The sequence below is a fragment of the Mchenga conophoros genome, linkage group LG17, assembly GCF_057382185.1.
Source record: "Mchenga conophoros isolate Kocher_MC1m ecotype Shallow Benthic linkage group LG17, M_conophoros_male_GT1.1, whole genome shotgun sequence".
NCBI classification, from domain to species: Eukaryota; Metazoa; Chordata; class Actinopteri; order Cichliformes; family Cichlidae; genus Mchenga; species Mchenga conophoros.
The window spans coordinates 22,076,526-22,094,761 of NC_140542.1; the positions used below are offsets into that span (position 1 = coordinate 22,076,526).

At 41.9% G+C, this 18,236-nt stretch overlaps 1 protein-coding gene across 23 annotated transcripts in view; it reads right to left on the reverse strand.

Annotated features, from left to right (window-relative positions):
- The window catches only part of celf2 (cugbp, Elav-like family member 2), a 242,093-nt gene that overhangs the window by 189,087 nt on the left and 34,770 nt on the right, over window positions 1–18,236 (reverse strand). For all 23 annotated transcript variants that reach the window (XM_085251508.1, XM_085251509.1, XM_085251506.1 and 20 more), the window contains exon 2: window positions 6,210–6,245. In XM_085251508.1, coding sequence (XP_085107634.1) covers window positions 6,210–6,245 — 36 coding nt within the window. The remainder of the gene's footprint in view (window positions 1–6,209; window positions 6,246–18,236) is intronic.

Below are 18,236 nucleotides of genomic sequence, written 5' to 3' on the forward strand. Positions count from 1 at the left end.
CAGAACATATAAGAATGCACCAACTTCTGATCTCACAGGGTGATTTAAAGTATCTACTTAATACCAGTCCTTTAGAAATACTCACTTGGAGGCATATATATCAGGTAGGAATGACCTGAAACCACAGAACATTGATCATTTCAGTTAAAAACATTATACAAATTCTTTTGTGACTGAACATTTTTTCCCAGAAGGCCTAGAGAATCCCACAGTTTCAAAATGACACTAGCTGCATTATATCCATCATCAGAGCCGACGGAGGTTTACATTATCCTCGTATGCACTAACGCCAAGCAGGTTAGCTGAGCATGGAGGTGGCAGGAGTGGTCCTGTTCCATTTGCAGACATTAGCACAGAGAGATTAATTTGTCCCCTTCCATTAGGCGGGAAAGCAGCCGTCATGGGTGTTCAATTATCCCTTAACAAAAAGAGAAATAGACAAACACAGCAGCCTTTTTAAATAATAAGCACCATGCAAGTGCATGCGTTGCATCATATGGATGCATATATGTGTGTAGGGGTATTGTTTGCATCTAGAAGCTGGAAGGAGTGCAAAGGGTCAGGTGTGTTTTCCACAGCGGCTGACGGCTAATTACCGGCAAAGTCTGCAATTTCTACGCCTAATATTCAGCTACTCAGCGCTGAAACAGAGCAAAAGAGACGACATGAGAGGGGAAAAAAAAGAGGGATAAAGAGAGGAAGACAGATAAAGGTTGTTGTTTTGTTTAGACTTGCTGTCTTCCTGCCGCTCTCTCCTCCTTTGTGAAGATTTCGACTTCATTAGAATTATAATGAACATCAGCGAGGCTTCCTGAAATATTTTTGGCTCCTTGAAAATAAATGAATACACAAGCAAATCAATTCAAATCTGCCCATTATGCCTGTTTTCTGGGTCGTATAAAACATGCATAATGGGCCACAGTATAAGTCGCGCAGCGCTGTATGTTGCGGGAGGCCGTGATAATAAGCTAACATTAGAGGATCATTTGTCATCGTTTCCCAGAATCGTTACATATTCCAGAATCAATTTCATCTGCGCGGTGACACTGACGAGCTCGTGACGGCGTATTGACGGACTAAGACGCACATCGGGACGTTACGGTGGCAGAGCTAACCGTGTGGCAGAGTCATGTGAAATACTGGTATGTTTTTTGTGTTTGTGTGTGTGTTTGTGCGTGTGTGTGTGTGTGCTTGTGTGTTTCGCTGTCGTGCTCCGCCGGTGTGATGATGTTGCTGTGTAGTGAGACTCGCTAATTGGCTCACCTGTCTCTCAGCCATCTGGAGCCTCTCAAAAAAGAGGAAAAAAAAGTCACACTGAGTTCCCCCAACATCACACACACACACACACACACACACACACACACACACACACACACACACACACACACACACTGAAAGGCATGCATATGTGCCTTAGCAGAGAAAAAGACAAATGTGGGAACGTGCAAACAAGCGAATGAAAATGGAAAAGGAAAGTGAAAGCAAATCTAAAGATATTTTTCCCCCAGATCGCAATCTTGTAACTGAATCATTACTGCGCTTGAAGAACTAATTTCAGAAAGATCAACACCACCACCAACAACAAAAACAGTTTCTTTATAACGTGCTACAGTAATCATTCAAAACAAAATTAATGTGATAATGATTAATTATGGCAACAGCATTGTTTGCACTGGGTAGAAGTTGCTAATAAAAGAGCGCACTTGCAATCAGGACTCGATTGAAATGCATTTTCAATCATAACAGCCGTATATTCTTATTGTTTTAGGAAATCACTGCAATGCAAAGAAGACACGCCCACGACTTCAGCTTCTCCCCGTCTCAGCGAGGGAGCGTCAGCTGGAAGAAGGAACTCCACTCCAGCATCCCAGAAAACCCCGGGGAACAACGCTCTGACTGCATGTGTGTGTGTGCGTGTGAGTGTGTTCAGACGAATCTGCTTTAATACCTAGTCATGTTCTGGATTGATTAAGAAGCAGCAATAACACCGAAAAATACATTTTCCAATCAACTATTCAATATGATCCAACTTTTTCAGGGGATAAACTAGTAAATTATAAAATAATGATAATAAAAAGATGAAAATGTAGTTCCCATGAAACAAAACAAATGTACCAAAAATACAATATTAAAACAAAAATACCATGTGTTAAAAAAGTAAATAAGAAAAGGCATCTGAAAATCATTTAGGAATAGCAAATCAGTAAAAAATGATTGTGTTATATGCCTGTGTTCAACACTATACACTATTCGATGCTTGATTAAACAAAAATAACAAAATGGAAGAACAAAACCTTGTAATTATATGTTAAAATATAGAAACAGTTACAATGATGCTTAAAATATTTAATAGAAAAAACGAAGTAATGACGTGTGTGTGTGTGTGTGTGTGTGTGTGTGTGTGTGTGTGTGTGTGTGTGTGTGTGTGTGTGTGTGAGTTTTATTCTCTCAGTGCTCTGTGTGTTCCAGGTCAATGGTCTAGATCACACATACAGAAGTCAGTCCCTCCTGGACCACTGTATGTTCACCTGCCACCCAGGATGTCTGTGTGTGCGTGTGTGTGTGTTTTATCCAGAAATTGAACCCCTGTGTCACTCAAAAAAGAAAAAAACTCTCTTGAGACAGATTGTGGGGAAGCGAAGGAAGAAAAGATATCTAAGAGTCCGTCCAGCTCTCTGCACACAGACCCCCCTCTCCTCTCTCTCTCCTTCCCTCGCCGTCATTAGCAATTCTTCATAATTCATGTGTTTGGATGAAAAATGGATGAACAGTGAGCGCGACACCGGCATAGGCTCCGACAATTAAAAACCCAATGAGAATTAAAAAACTGCTGCAACAGTTTCACTCTTTTTTTCTCCTTTGGCCACTTGTAACCACCTGATTAGCATCCACTCTTTCGTCACATGATGGCACCTAAGCTAAGCTGAAAGCCACAAAAAGGGGTAGCAGAAGGACCCAGCGCTGATATTTGGTCGCACATTCTGAACACGCCAAGAAGAAAAGAAGTTTTTGAAAGATGACAGAAATAACAGAGGCGAGATAAACTCGGATCCTGTCCTTTCCAACACGCCACGCTGCTACTCGACAAGAGAGCGAGGCCTGTGTTTGTTGTGTTATTAAAAATATGAGTCATTGCCCTTATTGATGAAATGCAAAAGTTCTGGCACAAAAAGTGAGGTTAAAAAATGAAATGACCGGGAGTGCTTTCAGGAATCTGTCACGCTGCAGCTCCTGCTGGACGTTTTCTCACTGGGGGACAAATTAAAGCTCAGGAAGGAGCCTTTAACACCGACAACTGTCACTGCAGAGGAGAGCGGACACTCCAGCCCGTGTCTTCTTACTGCCAGTTCCTGTCTCATAAATATTCAGATATGGGAATACTTGGGAAGGCGGGGCCAGGAGCGGCGCATCAGGCAGTCTCCGTAGCAAGTGGTGGGGGGAGACCGCTGTTGTCATGTGGCAACCGGGGAGGCAATAACGGACGCAGCGTACCGGGACGCCACATTGTGTGAATCCCTGTAATTACAGTCTCTGCTGTCTGTGTGGGTCTGGCTCTGTAAACAGGAAGTGTGAGTGCATTTGTGCGTGTCACGCGCACCTGCAGCCCTCATGCCAAAGAGGAACTTGAGGCCTTCGGAGAGCTGTTGTATCTGTTCCACTCGTGAGCTTATGCTATTCATACACTAATCAGCACTTGTTTACCACAATTGGTGCGTTTTTTTGACGTGTGTGAGCTTGCTGCTGGCACGCATGTGTGTGTGCATGGGTGTGTATGTTTGTGTGTGTGTGTGCGCAGCGTTCCTCGCCATCTCAGGAGGTCATGTCAGAGCCAATAGTGGGTTTGCGGCTCATAATGACCGATGCTGAAAGGCATCCGTGGAGCCATGCCTGCTAATTATCAGCTGTGTGCCTTCAAAGAACATTATCAGGACAAAGACCTGCAATTATACACACTCATGCACACAATCCCTCCATACCCTTTATCACCCCCGTTTCCGGCATCAGCTCTTCCTCCTCCCGAACTGTCTTGTCTTGATTGCAGTTCTCCTCTTTCTTTTTTTAAAACTCTTCTCCACACCTCTCTCTCATTTACTCCCTACGACTCCCATGATCCTCTTTTTCTCTGTCCCTGCTTCATCCTTCCAGCCTGTTTTCATTTCCTGTAGTCCCTTTATCTATCCCTATCCTCCCAATTCCAATCCTATCCTCTCTTTCAGCTCCCTTGTTGCCACTTTTCCTATCTGTTTCTCCCCAACCCCTCTCACTCCTCCTCCGCCTCCTCTCCGTCTTCCATCCTTGCCCCAGCTCCTCTTCTTCTTCCTCCTGGCCCAAAACAGGCACTTAAATAACGAGCCGGGTGTCAGTCAAACCGCCAGAGAGCTTCATTAGAGGAGGAGAGCACACAGGATCAAATTATACGCTCAGTTCTCTTTTGTGTGATTGTGCGTGTGTGTGTGTTTGTGTGTGTTTGCGGGGATTGTGGGGGGTCGGCGGCAGTGATGGTGGTGGTAAAGGCACAGAGGAAGTAAACACACGTTCCGGAATGACGCAGCTGTGTGGCGGATTAGTGCCTAAGACAACACACACTGGTGCGTGTGTGTGTGTGTGTGAGAGCGCATGCGACATGCGACAGTCACAGCCTCGCTTATTTTCTCCAATCAGAGAGAAAAACAAAAGCAAACTATTTTGCCTAATTATTCACAGCCACAGCCGCCGTTGCTCGCTCTTCCTCCCGTGTTTTGACTCTTTTCCGCCGGTGTCGCGTTCCGAGCCGGATCTTGTTTTTTTGATCTCAGCTGATTCACCTGCCGTGTTTGCCTGTCAGGAGCAGCTTTAGACTGATACTATTTAGAGACTGTAGTATTGAAAAATCAGCAGATGTAGAACTCATCATCGTGTAACAACATGCTATCCATTTTCTTGTCGCACTTCCAAAAGTACAAAACATTTATTTAGAGGTTAGCCTGGTTCACAAAAAACATTTATATATATATATATAAAAAATAAGAGTAATATTAAAATTATAGAGCCACTGGGTTACTTAAAGGACCACATCAGTGGTCTGACACGATTCAGTCCATTAAAATCGCATATTCTTTATATTACTGCTGAGTATTTTCCAAATATACTGCGAGTTTTTAAATGGATTTCTGACTTTCCAGGGAGCCATTAGATTCAGTTCATTTCACTATGGAGTAAAAAAAATCAGCTCACAGAGACTTAAAACTCACTACGGATAGGTAATCCATCACAGCGAACATTTCATCACCTTCTATCTTTGTTGTTTTCTGCTTTATTATAAAGAGAAATAACTGCCTTTTTTTAAAGAAAAAGAGAGAGATCACATTTTCATCTCTACACAACATTTATCCTTCTTTATTGTTTGCCTGCTACAATGTATTTTTGCCTTTTCGGTTCATGAATGCAGTGGATTGTGATTCTGGAGTACCCTTCAACGCAGCGGTGACCGCACTTACAGCAGCACCTGCTGACGCATTATGGATCCTATAAATGTTTATGAGATGTGCTATTATTAGGGTCTTTGTTGGACAACCAGTCATTAACACCTGTAGTTCATAAATGTAATATTTACTGCAACAGTAAGCATTATCTCTGATTATAACTCAGGTCATAAAGCATTACAGGTGCATTAGAAATCTTTATGAGCTTAAAATGATTCAAACGGATAAAAACTTGCACCGGCTCGTCCGCCCCCACCCTCCGACCTCCCTCCATCTTGTAAGAAATGGGAGGGTGCTGATGGTTTTCGGGGCAAGATATTCATTCTTTTCCTGTTAACTAGGCCTCAGATGAGAAATAGGTAATGCTATTTTAAGATTGGCCCTTATTTAAACCTTCTTCTGCCCTCCCTCTCCCCTCTCTTGATCTGTCGTTCTGTCGCCGAAGGGTTTAGTTTAATGACCCTCTTTGGCCATAGATCTGAGGCACGTCACATCTCTGCCTTTTAATTTCCCCTTTCTCTCTTTTCCTTTACTTCTCCTCTCTCAACCCACGACCTCATCTCATCTACCTTCTGTCCTTCTGCGGTCCCCCCCTTCCCCCCTTTTCACAACACCACTCCAGTGTTGATGCAGCCAGTGCTTGGCCTTAAGCCTGGAGATGGCATGCTTCATTGCAGATGAGGCCAAAGGAAGGCGAAGGAGTGAGGGGAAAAGGAGAGGAGATGATGAAAAGATGTATTACAGTACCTTTGTATCGGTCCAGAGAGGTCACTGGCGTCCTGCCTGCAAGACAAAGACAAAAGATTGTTGAACAGCTGTAAAGAGAATAAAAATGATTTATCTAATGATTTGTAAAAAGACAAATCGAATATAATTTGTGTCCAAACAGAGATGCTGACAAACGTAAGCGTCTATTCCCTCAAACTAAAAGCTTTTTTTTCTCTCATTTTAAGTTGCCAGCATGATAAGAAATTTCTACCAAGATATTTAACAGCAGGCACTGAGCGTTTAATTCAGGGCACCCTTCAGTCAGTATTTTTCTGCTCGCTGGACTCCAGGGCTGCCCAGAATTTCTAGGCACAGCTGGCAGATTTCCGGAGTTCATATTTGCCGATGAGGTCCTGGTGGCTTCATCAAGCGGTGACCTCCAACTATCACAGAGGCCCACTGCAGTCAAGCATAAAGCGGATGGTAGGAGAATTAGCAACTTAAATTCTGAGGCTACGGTTCTTAACCGAGGGGGAAAAAGAACTGATTGCCCTCAAATTCGAAGAGTAGAGCAGGAGTTGCAAAGCTTGAAGGTGAGGCTTTTGATTTTCTGACTGAGCTAAATTCCCTTCATCACCTATGGCTACAAACTGTGTGCTGTCGCCAAAAGAATACGATTCCAGGTACAAGTGGGAAAAAATGAACTTTGTTCTGGGCTTTCTGGGCATGGTTCGTTAGCAAACGTTCGCAAGAGGACCCGGAGACTGGCGGGTGGGCGGAGAAACAAGGAAGTTTAATAAAGACTTAGAGTTCAACAAAGGGTGTTTCACAGTGTAACAGGTGAACCCGACAGGTGAGTTAACTTACACTGACGAAGGCAAAAAAACGGAACAAGAACGGGGAAATGAAACACACAAAAGCACGCTCAAACAAAAGAAGAAACAAATCAGACAAAAACAGTCAGGTAAAGAGCGGGGGACTACAGAAGGCAGGGAAACTGAAAACTACGACTGTGGAGGTTTGATGATCTTCTCCACAGCAGGTGACTCGACGTTTAGGGAAACACCTGAGCAGACCCAGGACACGCTACAAAGAATTTCCCTCCAGTGATTGCTTGAGAGAGGGAAATACAAGCAGTTTTGACTTAACTGCCGAGAACTAGAAGCAGATAAACAGAAGAAAAATGTATACATTGATGCAGGATAGAATCTTAATAGAGCTACATATAAACATCATATCAGTGCACATCTCCAGTATGCTTTACAGCTCCAACCTGTTTCCAGTCATGAAACAATTTCCCACTATAGAGTAACCCCCTCCCTATAACTTCAAAATAAAATTATCCAACAAACATTAAGATTTACTGTGAGAGACGTTTCTGTGTGCTCAAACAGTTACTGTATCTCTTGCAGCACAAAGTGGCATCCAGCAAAGGTTATCATCTCACTCGGATTTTCTGTAAATGTTCCCAGGCTGCGGTTGCATCATTTGTAGGTGATTTCCTGTTAAGTTCTACCTGTTTTCAAAGCAAATACATGTGACTGCAGCTTTAAGCTACTTTTTAACCCCGGAGCTAAAACAGTCCGTCACCAATGAAGGCAGCGTTTCTGGAAACCACTTAAGATACTGGCAAACAAAATCCGCAAAGAAGCACACCCCCACTGAGCCATCTAAATAGTAAATTGGTCTAGTCTGTCCTTGGGAACAGCAGAGAAACTTGCTCGTTCCACTGGGTTTTCTCCATAATTCCCTGCTGCTTCCTCTTTTTCTCTCCTTCCCTTTTTGTTTTATCCCTTCCTCCAATTCTCTGTTCCTCTTCCACTGCATGTAAATAAATTGGTCCCCAGGCCCCACCACTAGACACTGTATGCGTGTGTGTGTGTGTGTGTGTGTGTGTGTGTGTGTGTGTGTGTGTGTGTGAGCGAGCCAGCATTACACTCAGTGCAATACAGACACGCACAAGCAGACACAAGCAACCCTCCAGAGCTCAGACGCACCGAATTAGTCCGGGTTTTATGTCACAGAGGTAAATAAAATAATAATGAATTAACACAATGCGATCATTAATAAACTTTGTGTGTGTGTGTGTGTTCGTGTGTGTGTGTGTGTGTAGAGGTGGGAGGTGAGAGCAAGTGTGTTATGATGAAATGCTGGGGAAAAAAACTCCTCCTCAACACAGTGGCCAATCACCGCTATCACTACTCTTTGCATTTCAAAGACGCACTCTTGTCCGTTTCATCTCCACAGAACCACAAAACGCTCATCTGTTACACACACACACACACACACACACACACACACACACACACACACACACACACACACACACACGATAGCCACCTCCGCTTCAGTCCATTTTCCCAGTGCCATGAATTATGAAAAAGGGTAAATGGAACATCAGATACACACAGCCTGCACTTACAAGTACACACACCACATACACACAGATGCAAATAAGACACAACTAAACTACTACGCACAAAACTCGACCAGGGCTCTCATATTTTGAAATCTACATACATATATAACCTCCAAACATTTACACTCCATGGTTCTTATTATTTATTAACTCGCATATTACAGCTCGATGCTAAAACATGCTTCGCAACTTAGACATTACAGAAAAAGTCAGCCAGTTATAAAGACTCTAATTAAACTTAATAACAGTAAGTTCAATTAAAGTATGATGACACTAAAAGCACAGTCAAGCAACTAAGAGTTCCTCTCACTTACTCCATATCCAGCTGGGAAGCAAAAGCCAAAACAGGATAAAGCAGACAGGTCTTGCATGCTTTAATTATAAGACTCGTGCTTAAACTTCATTGACACTCAGTATGTGTCTAGAAAAGTTTGAAACCTTTATCAGGGTTTCTGCATCAATAAGAGGCGGTCTAGCCTTTATTTGAGTCTCAGTTTTATAAGAACACAATCTAGATGGAATTAATAACACATAATAGTGGTACTTCTTACATCTATATCAAATTCATTGAGTAATTAATCACAGAGCTAGCTGGAAAAAGTACGTGAACTCTAATCTAGTAACTCCTCCATCCTCCTCCATCTGATGTTGTCTTTAGTTGCCTCTGAGACTTGAACAATGATGAAAGACGACTTTTGGATCATTCCTCCTGCAAAATCTTTTTGTCCATCATTACGTCTAGGATGTCTGGACTGAACAGCCCACTACAGGTTGTGTTAACATCAGGATTCAGATTCCTATATTCCAGAACCTGAATTTTCTTCTTCCTTAACCACTGTGATGTTTGTGTACTTATGTTTTTGGGTCTTCTAGGATTTCACTGTACAATAGAGCTGACTCACATAGAATTTTTATACCAACAGTGATATTTGGTGATTTTAAAATCCAATATTCCAATATATTGGCCAGTAATTTTTTTTTCAGATACACGAAACATAGATTTTTCTGACTTTTTTTCTACTTAGTTACTTAATACCATTTACAGTCTGAGACTTTGCTTGGATCAGCTAATTAATCTGTAGCTTCCCAACGTGTCACCAACAGGAAAGTTGCAGAGTGCCCTCTGGTGGACAAACTATGCAACGTCAAGACACCGTCAATGCTCGTAAATGGCGATAAGCCAAACACAGAGATCCACAGATCGGCAAATAGCTAATATGTGGCTCAATTGCTCAGTGGCTGCAAGGCATCCAGGATTTGAGACACCGAAGCAGCCTTAACCATGATGCATCCTCTACTATGCTTCAAATCTGTGAAAAACATTGACATTGTTGCAGGCTTCCACCTCCATGTATCCCTATTATGTTTCTTCTGAGATCCTATGTAAGTAATTATTAAGCCACCATTTCCAGTAACCACCTTTTAAGAAAGCAGCTGAGTTTTTCAGTAATGTAACTTTGCATGCATTTATTTTAAGGGATTGGAGTGTCAGTTTCTGCTCTTTAAGGAGCGCCTGACCCCAAGTAGTCTTTAAAGAAGTTACTTTACTTTCAAGTTTGGACTGTGTATGATTACTACAGCTTTTTGTTTGTTACTGTCACTTGTTGTTAGTTTTATATATATTCCCTCTGAAAGGGAAATGCACTCTCTTTTGAGACATTTCCTTGAAACAAATATCGTACACTGATTATGATTAAGTCCTTGCCAATTTCATCAGGATGGAATTAAAACACAAACAATCCACAGGTGTTAGAACTGGTGGATATAGAAGCTTTATATTTCTGACTTCAGTGTTTAGTGTTTCAAGGTGTTTCTGAAAGTTCTTTTCTAGTGTACTGTATATTTTGCCGAGCACTCATTAGCCTTGTTTTTGCAATGATGCTCCAGGGTTGACTGCTAACTAAGTGTGGTCTCTGCTGAGACTGTGGAGATAAAAACTTTGAGGACAGTCTGTCAAACAGGAACAGCGTGACTTCAAGCTATCTACTGGCAGAAGTCGGGGACAGGAAACAACATTAAGTATCCCTTGGCTGAATTATTCACATTTGTTAATGTTGAAATTTCAGATTACTACTTGAAAACTTTTCAAAATTCTTACTACAAGAGTGTTATTTCAGCATAAGTGGTCACTTTAGGCCTGGATAGTATTTTAACCTTTCATTGTTTTCCAGCACACCGACTGACTCACACCAGAATTTTATTAGCTGCCCCATTACAGAGCTATTAATAGAATAGCTCTATAAAATCTCTCTGCAGAAAACAAACACAACAAGAAGCTTTAGGCTTGATTTTTTTGGAAATGCTTGTGCCCTTTGCTGGTCTACATAAGTCAACCTGACAAAATTTGGGTCAGAATTGATCACTGGGATGGAAACAGATGGGAAAACAGTGTCCAGGTGGAAAAAAGCCAGACTCATGCTTAATGACAGACAGCTTTTTGGCAATGTATGTGAACCCACGCACAAACTCCTGCAGACCTCACGCAGCTGAGGGCCTGGCAGAGACATAAAACAAAGCTGAAAACTTGAGGGGCTTCCTGGGCATCAGCGGACAAGGCGACGCAAAGACAGAGCAGGTGGCAAGACCTGGCACGTGCCATGGGATACTGGGAGACACTGTGATTACCAGAAGATGTGATGCACACATAGCACACACCGCTACAAACTGCTTCTGCATTAGTGCTGTGTGAAGAGAGACAGTATGAGCCATTTAACAAACCTATTGAACAGCATCAAACATTCAGTATTTCTCAAACAGCCACACAGTAAAATACTGCCTGATTCAGAAGTACTTGCAAACTCATTCTAAGTCCAAGGCAGCATCTTGAAATGCATTCAGTTGAAAGCCCCCAAAATACTTAAGCCACAGTCATACAAATCACAGAATGACCATTGTGAGGGCACCCATTGTGCTCCAATGTGAACTTTTTGGCAGTTCGGGTCTGACTCTGGTAGTAACCAGAGCTTCTAATGATTGGTAGCGATTATGATTATGATTGGTAGCGACTTGCCAATCATAAATGCCTCTTTTCTACTAGTACCTACTTGACTCGACTCTACTCAGTTTGGGTTGTTTTCACCTTAATGTGGGTGGGGTCATTATAGCAACATTGCCAAAAGTCCCGTAACGTCATTTGTATGCGAAAGAAACACAACACAATAACGGATGATATACATGCTGCTCAGTCTACACCTTTTCGTCAGACTCGGGGACTGCCAGACTCATTTTCGTCATTGAGTCATCCTCCTTTCAAAAATGGCAGTTTCGATTTTTGTTAAGAAGTGACTCTCATGACTCATCGAGTGATGCCACTGACGGGCCAGTTGCTGGCAGTGCAGTCTGTTGACACGGACTCAGCTTGCTTTGAACTCCGCCAGAGCAGGTGCTAAAAAAGCAGTACCCAGTACCAGGTACAACCTGGTACCAGTGGAAAGAGTGGAAAGAGGTAAAAGTAGCCCATAACTAAAGCACACCCGGTTCTTTTTTTTTTTATTAGTCCTTTATTTATCCAGGTAAAAAAAAAATCTCATTGAGATTAAAAATCTCATTTCCCATTTTCTAAATGTAATCCTAATGTTCCAAGCCAAGATATATTGTGTTAAATGAAACTCTAAAGCACACACAGAGGCCTTAAACTCACCAGGAAAGTTAATTTTCTCAGACTTCTACACAATCTGACTTCTACTGCCAACCAAAGGAGTCTCACCCTACTGGCTGCTGGAAAGAATGCAGCTATGTGGCATTTGTGCACTTCTTAGGCCCCACAGTCACATCTATATTTTATGGAGACTCAATAAAAATAAATCCAGCCATTTAAAAAGCTAAAACAAGAGAATAGTTGGCATTTCAGCTTGATAGATTTAAAAAAAAAAACCTTTAATCTATTATCAGATTTGTTGTCAGTTACCTTTGCGCCGACTGTCTCATTAGCAGTTGTAAGACTACAGTAAATCAATTTGATATTTGCTTGTTCTAAAAGCCCCAGGAGGATCGCTAGCTGTCTCTTGTTTTTCTCCCCTGCTTCATCCTCCTCTCAGCAGCCCATCTGTGTCATCCTAACACTTTCCGTTTTAACGCTTCTCTCCTTCTCACCTGCCATCGTGCATTTCACATATACCCGCTTCACAAGCTGTACCCACAATCCCCAGCCAATCAACACACCCCTAACACACATCTTTAAACACTGATAAATGCATTCCCACACTTGACTTTCACACTTTCCTAAGGCTTCGCACTTTATTCATCATCTTAATCTTATCTCCATCGCCGGTGTGTGTGTGTAAGTGTTGAGGTGTGTGTTGCGTCTGTTTCTAAGTCAGCCATTGTCACTCTGAAAAACAGTGCCAGGTCTTAAGATGATGTCAGATACAGGCTGCTGGCCTGTCTCCAGATGGATCTTAACTCTCCCACTGGAGGATGAGCCGGGTAGATGGCCGTGCCAAAGTGCCAAAGGGGGAAGGGGACTGGATGGCATCAAGACCTGAGCAACACCAATGAAATGCTGTTTCATTAATCACAGTCTGACTGACGCTGCATTCAGGTGTGTCCAGAATAGCACAAATAAAGGGTTAATAAAAACACTGATCCTGATTCTAGTGTCTTATTGTGTGTGGAACTGTTTAAAACAATGCATTTTGAGTTGATCAAGAAATATTCCCCTCAAAACTGTAAAGCTGAATGGTTTCTTCCTTTTAACGACACTTGAATTAAAAGGCTTAAAAGAAAGAAGTACTGCGTCCAAAGAAACTACTCCTCCTTCTTAATCCAGTCCTCTGTTGTCCATCTGTACCCCCAGTATGTTCCAAGAAAATCATATTTCTGGCTAAACGTACCGCTTCTGATTCATGCTATCACACTCCTAAAAATCCCCGAAATGCTGGAAGAAGCGTAGCATTCAACCATATTTTGGCAAAACTAATCTGTTTGAAGATTTTGAGCATGTGGACGGACAATGTAGATGCTGGCTGAACAGCAGGAGTGGTTTGAGAAGGTCTGTGAATATTTCATTACAATATTTTACCATAAAAAAAAAAAAATCCACAGTCAAAACTGGAACTGACCGATGACACCATTCCAGCAATGAATGGAAATGATAAATCTTTTAGAATCGCCAAAATAAAAGGATGAGACATTTGATAGTTCCAAAAGCATACTTTTTATACTATGGTCTGGGTAAACTAATTTAAAGATTTGAATGAAAATACAAAGTTAATGTCGAAAGATATTCCAGGAAATGTCTGATCATCCTGACAGATTTGGGGCAATACATCACCATAACACAGATTTATGTACTGAAAAACAAGGTTATGCCCTGAACCCCTGACAATAAAACTAGTTATGTGTGGTTACTGTAACATAAAAAGAATGCTTTTGTTTCTCACATTTGACAGAAAAATCTTTACCACGTAAAGCTTTAAAGGGTAGTGAGATAAACTGTATTTATCTTCTTTAATAGACATCTAAAGAGATGAATAGCTTATGGATTCAACACAAACAGTCTCACATATGTAATGTGCTGTTTGTTAAAGAAATTATAATACCCTGTTATACCTCAGTACATCACCAGAAGGGTTCTCTGTCATTCCCAGTCCTCCCTACAACACCTGTTCTGGCTCTATATAAGGTGGAGGAGCTTCTCCTGAGAAAAAGTTCAACACTAAGGTCATGGTCCTGAAGAAGCTGAGAGCAGAGGCTGGCAGATTAAGAGGACATAAGGTACTGCAGCAGGGACTGTTGGGACAAGACCTGGCAGTACAGAGTCATGAGAAAGTGGTGTACATGGGGGCAGTCGGTACACTAAGCTTAAGGTCAGCATGATGATGTCAGCTATTCTTTCAGTTTTATTGGCCAATTTCAGACACAGGACAGTAAATAAGCACCTGGCCCCTAAACATACACATAAAAGACATGAGGAACTTTTTTCCAAATGAACTTTGTTCCCCTGTTGAGGAAGAGCAGAGGATGTAGATACTGCCAGGCTTGGTGATAACAAAGCAGACATGCTAGTATTTGATTCGATCGTAGAACTCTCAATGGAAAGTGTTTATTGAGATTTGAATTTCAGTAGCTGGACTACACCCCACAGACTTCCCTTTCAGTCATATGCCTATAAATGCCTACTTGCACCACACACCCATTCGTTCTCCTTTTTGTGCCCCACTTCCAGCCTCTCTCAAAGGTTTTAAGGGACTCTCTCAGCGAGGCCTTTCCCAAATCTCAGTCTATGGCCTAGCTTCTTGCTTCATTATCAATAAACGTTTGTCATTTGCATTAGGGTTGGGGACCTTAGTTTCACTTTTCAGACCCGGAAGAAACATCCACCTTTCATACAGGATATGAGAGAAATGTTTTGCAAACTCATTTAGCCATTTTATCAGCTGCCAGTAACAATTTCCGGTTTCTACTGTTTGAATGATTAGCTGCATTCTGCAACCTTCAACTTGCCCAACAGAATTTACCAGAATCCTGCAATTACCACTTGTAGCCACAGGGGCTGCTGTTGCCACTGCTGAGCAGCAAATTCTGCACATTTTTGATTTAGCACATCATAATGGAGCTCTGGCATATAAAGGCGAAACCTAAAACACAATGATCATTAATTCGGTGTGTAAACTATAAAAGATGAATGCTCTAGCAAACATTATTTTATAGTTTAGTTCTGTTACTTTACAGTGTAGCGCTGGAATTGCTGGAAAATTGCAATTACACTGTAACATACTGCAGTAAAACAGTGCACGTGTGTGCTGTTACTACAAAGGGTTTGAAACAAGTGCCCCAAGAGACTTCATTTACTGTGTGTGTGTGCACCTGTATTTATGAGTGTGTGTTGACAGGACTGCATGCGCTCATGCATGCACGTGTGACATATTGAGGACATTTAAATGCAGCGAGAGAAACGACCTGAGTGGTAAAGGGTGAATAAAGGGAGAAGTGGCAGTAGTGTGTTAGGCCTCATTTACCTTGTGATAGTCAAAGGGTATGCAGGCAGGCTGGTTGTGGCACACACACATACACACACACTTGCTGTATGTTAGTGTACAGCTGTACAGCAACTAAGGAGACTAAACTCAGTGAAGGAGATGCTTCTGAATCATCCATCACGCTTCTGGGAGACAAGAGAAGACCTCCCCTCTTTTTGTCTCTCCCTCCTCCTCTTTAATAATAATCCCCCCCACCTCACCCCACCTCTTCCCCCCACCCCTCTCTCCATCTCTTTCCCCATTTAATAACAGCACAAGAGATCAGCTCCATTAGCCCGGACCTCCTCACACATGCAAATGAAGCCGGCGTTATGGAGGCATGCGTCACGCATTACTGATGCCACACTCCTCGACCCCATCGCTCCTCACAACAGAATAAAGGCTGCATACATGTGTGTGTGTGTGTGCTTGTGTGTGTGTCTCAGTGAGAGTGAGTGACTGAAAAAAAAGAGAGAGAGAGTGAGGGGGTGCATGTGTGTTACAACAGTGGTTAAATTGAGATGCATTAAGGTTTTGATTGGGGCGACGGACACAATGCTAGTGTGTGTGGAGTCGAGCGCAAGGCCATTACCAGGTGGCCGGATGATAAGATGGTGCAAAGTGAACGTGGAAGGACGAAGGTTCCAGGAAATGGGATAGAGGGGGGGAATTAGATGTGAGGAGGAGGCCTATATGAAGAACATTCAGTATAACAGCTAATTAAATCTACTTTTCCTTACTCAAAGCTTATATTTTTCATTAATTTAAAACATTTCACAGGTCTTCACTTCTATAGGTTGCTCTCGGGTTTTTATAAATACAACCATCTCACACCACTCCACACGGAGGGCATTTCAGCAAAGTTTTTCAGTGATCTGGCTCATGCTCATCCACGTTAAGCAGCACAACTGTAACTGCTAACCTAACAGCTTTCACACCACACAAGCCATGAGCACTTAGAAGCAACTTAAAAGAGCTATTTTTAGGCTCCGTGCTATTTCACTTTGTTTTACACATGTAGCTGCAGTCGTGATGAATCCTACTGAGCTCACAACGTGGGTGACCTTTGCTCATCACGCTAATGCAGCACTCACCGCTGATGCACTTCCGAAGGTGCCGCTTTCACTACATCTTCAGTGCCAAAATGGGATTTTTGGACACACTTCTAGTTAATGAACCCAGTGACACTAAAGTTAACCAGGATTTCCACCACTGTATTAGAAACTGGGAAGCTCACCGATTCTAGTAACCGGAAAACCAGATGTTTTCAGACATGAGCTACAACCATCGCTTGTTTTTGTGCCTAATTAAGGTAAGATAGCTAATTTAAAGTTTTTACACACAGAAAACCGATCAGCTGATTTATTAGATTTATAAATTATTTTTTAAAAATGTAAAAAGAACCAAAGAGGCAAATGATACACTTTAATACTGTTTGACCTGTTCAGCTGGTATCCATTTACATTCACTAATTAGGTTATGCAAAATCATTCATGGCTGTATGCCTACTAGATTAACCGTGATTTGGTGCTCTCCCACAGAAAGTGGGAAATAAAGTCCAGGTCTCTCTCTCTGCCTCTCTCACTCACCACACCAACAGGAGCATGTCTGTACAGAAGAAGCAGAAGAAGAAGAAGCAGAAGAAGAAGAAGAAGGAGGAGGAGGAGGAGGAGGAGGAGGAAGTTGCATCCATGGATAGAAAATGCTAACTTTAACTCAATCCATGTTTTGTGTTTGCGTGAGATGTTACAATATGATTAGGTCACATTAAAAAACCAATACTAACTTATACTTGACAGAATTTTCATGTTGATATAATTAATCTGTAGATGTGTAGGCAGATGTGAGCCTGCCATGTGAAATATGTTGCACATGACAAGTATTTCACATTTTGTCACAATTATACTTGTTTAGGGTGTAACACACTACACGGTTAGGAGTTACTGTAATTTAATTACATGTACAATTAACATTACAGAGCAACCTGAAAGTATAATGAGTAGTGTGACACATTTCTTTCATTTCATTATCATTTTTATACAGCTTGCAGTCACCTCAAGAAAACAGGTTACTCTAACGGTGGTTAAATGGGTAGTTAACCATTTCTTTTGAATGATTTTCAATAAATTGCGTTCTTAGTTCTTGAAAATCCTGCAGAGGCACTCGAGGTGTAACATCAACCAACTGATGTGAGGTCTGAGTGGATGCATCGGTGCAGAGCTACACATTTGAGGAGCTTGAGGAAGCGAAACGAAATAGACACAAATATTTTTGAATGGAAGGTTATTTAAGAAAGCGCTACAAATGCTCTCCATTTATTGCAAGTCTCTGGTGTTCACTAAAGAAAATATAAGTGTTGACAGAGAGCATAATAAGGAACCTCAATCACGTCCTGCTACCTTGTTAGCCTTGACGGATATCCAACATAATTGAGCTGAAACGATGGTTTGTCATAATTGGAAATAATTAAAGGCTCTTTTGTGGCAATGCTGTATTACCTGAAGCTTTCATTAACAGCTTCAATACTAAGACCTTGCTTTTGTCCACTTGAGAAAGTGAAATCAGTCACTTATGGTCTTTCAAAACTACAGATTCGATGAAAAAACTTCACTCTCCTAAACAATCATTCCTGACAGTCGGTTGGCTGTTACTTAGCGCTAAGGCCCCAGTGACAAGGTGCCTCATAAA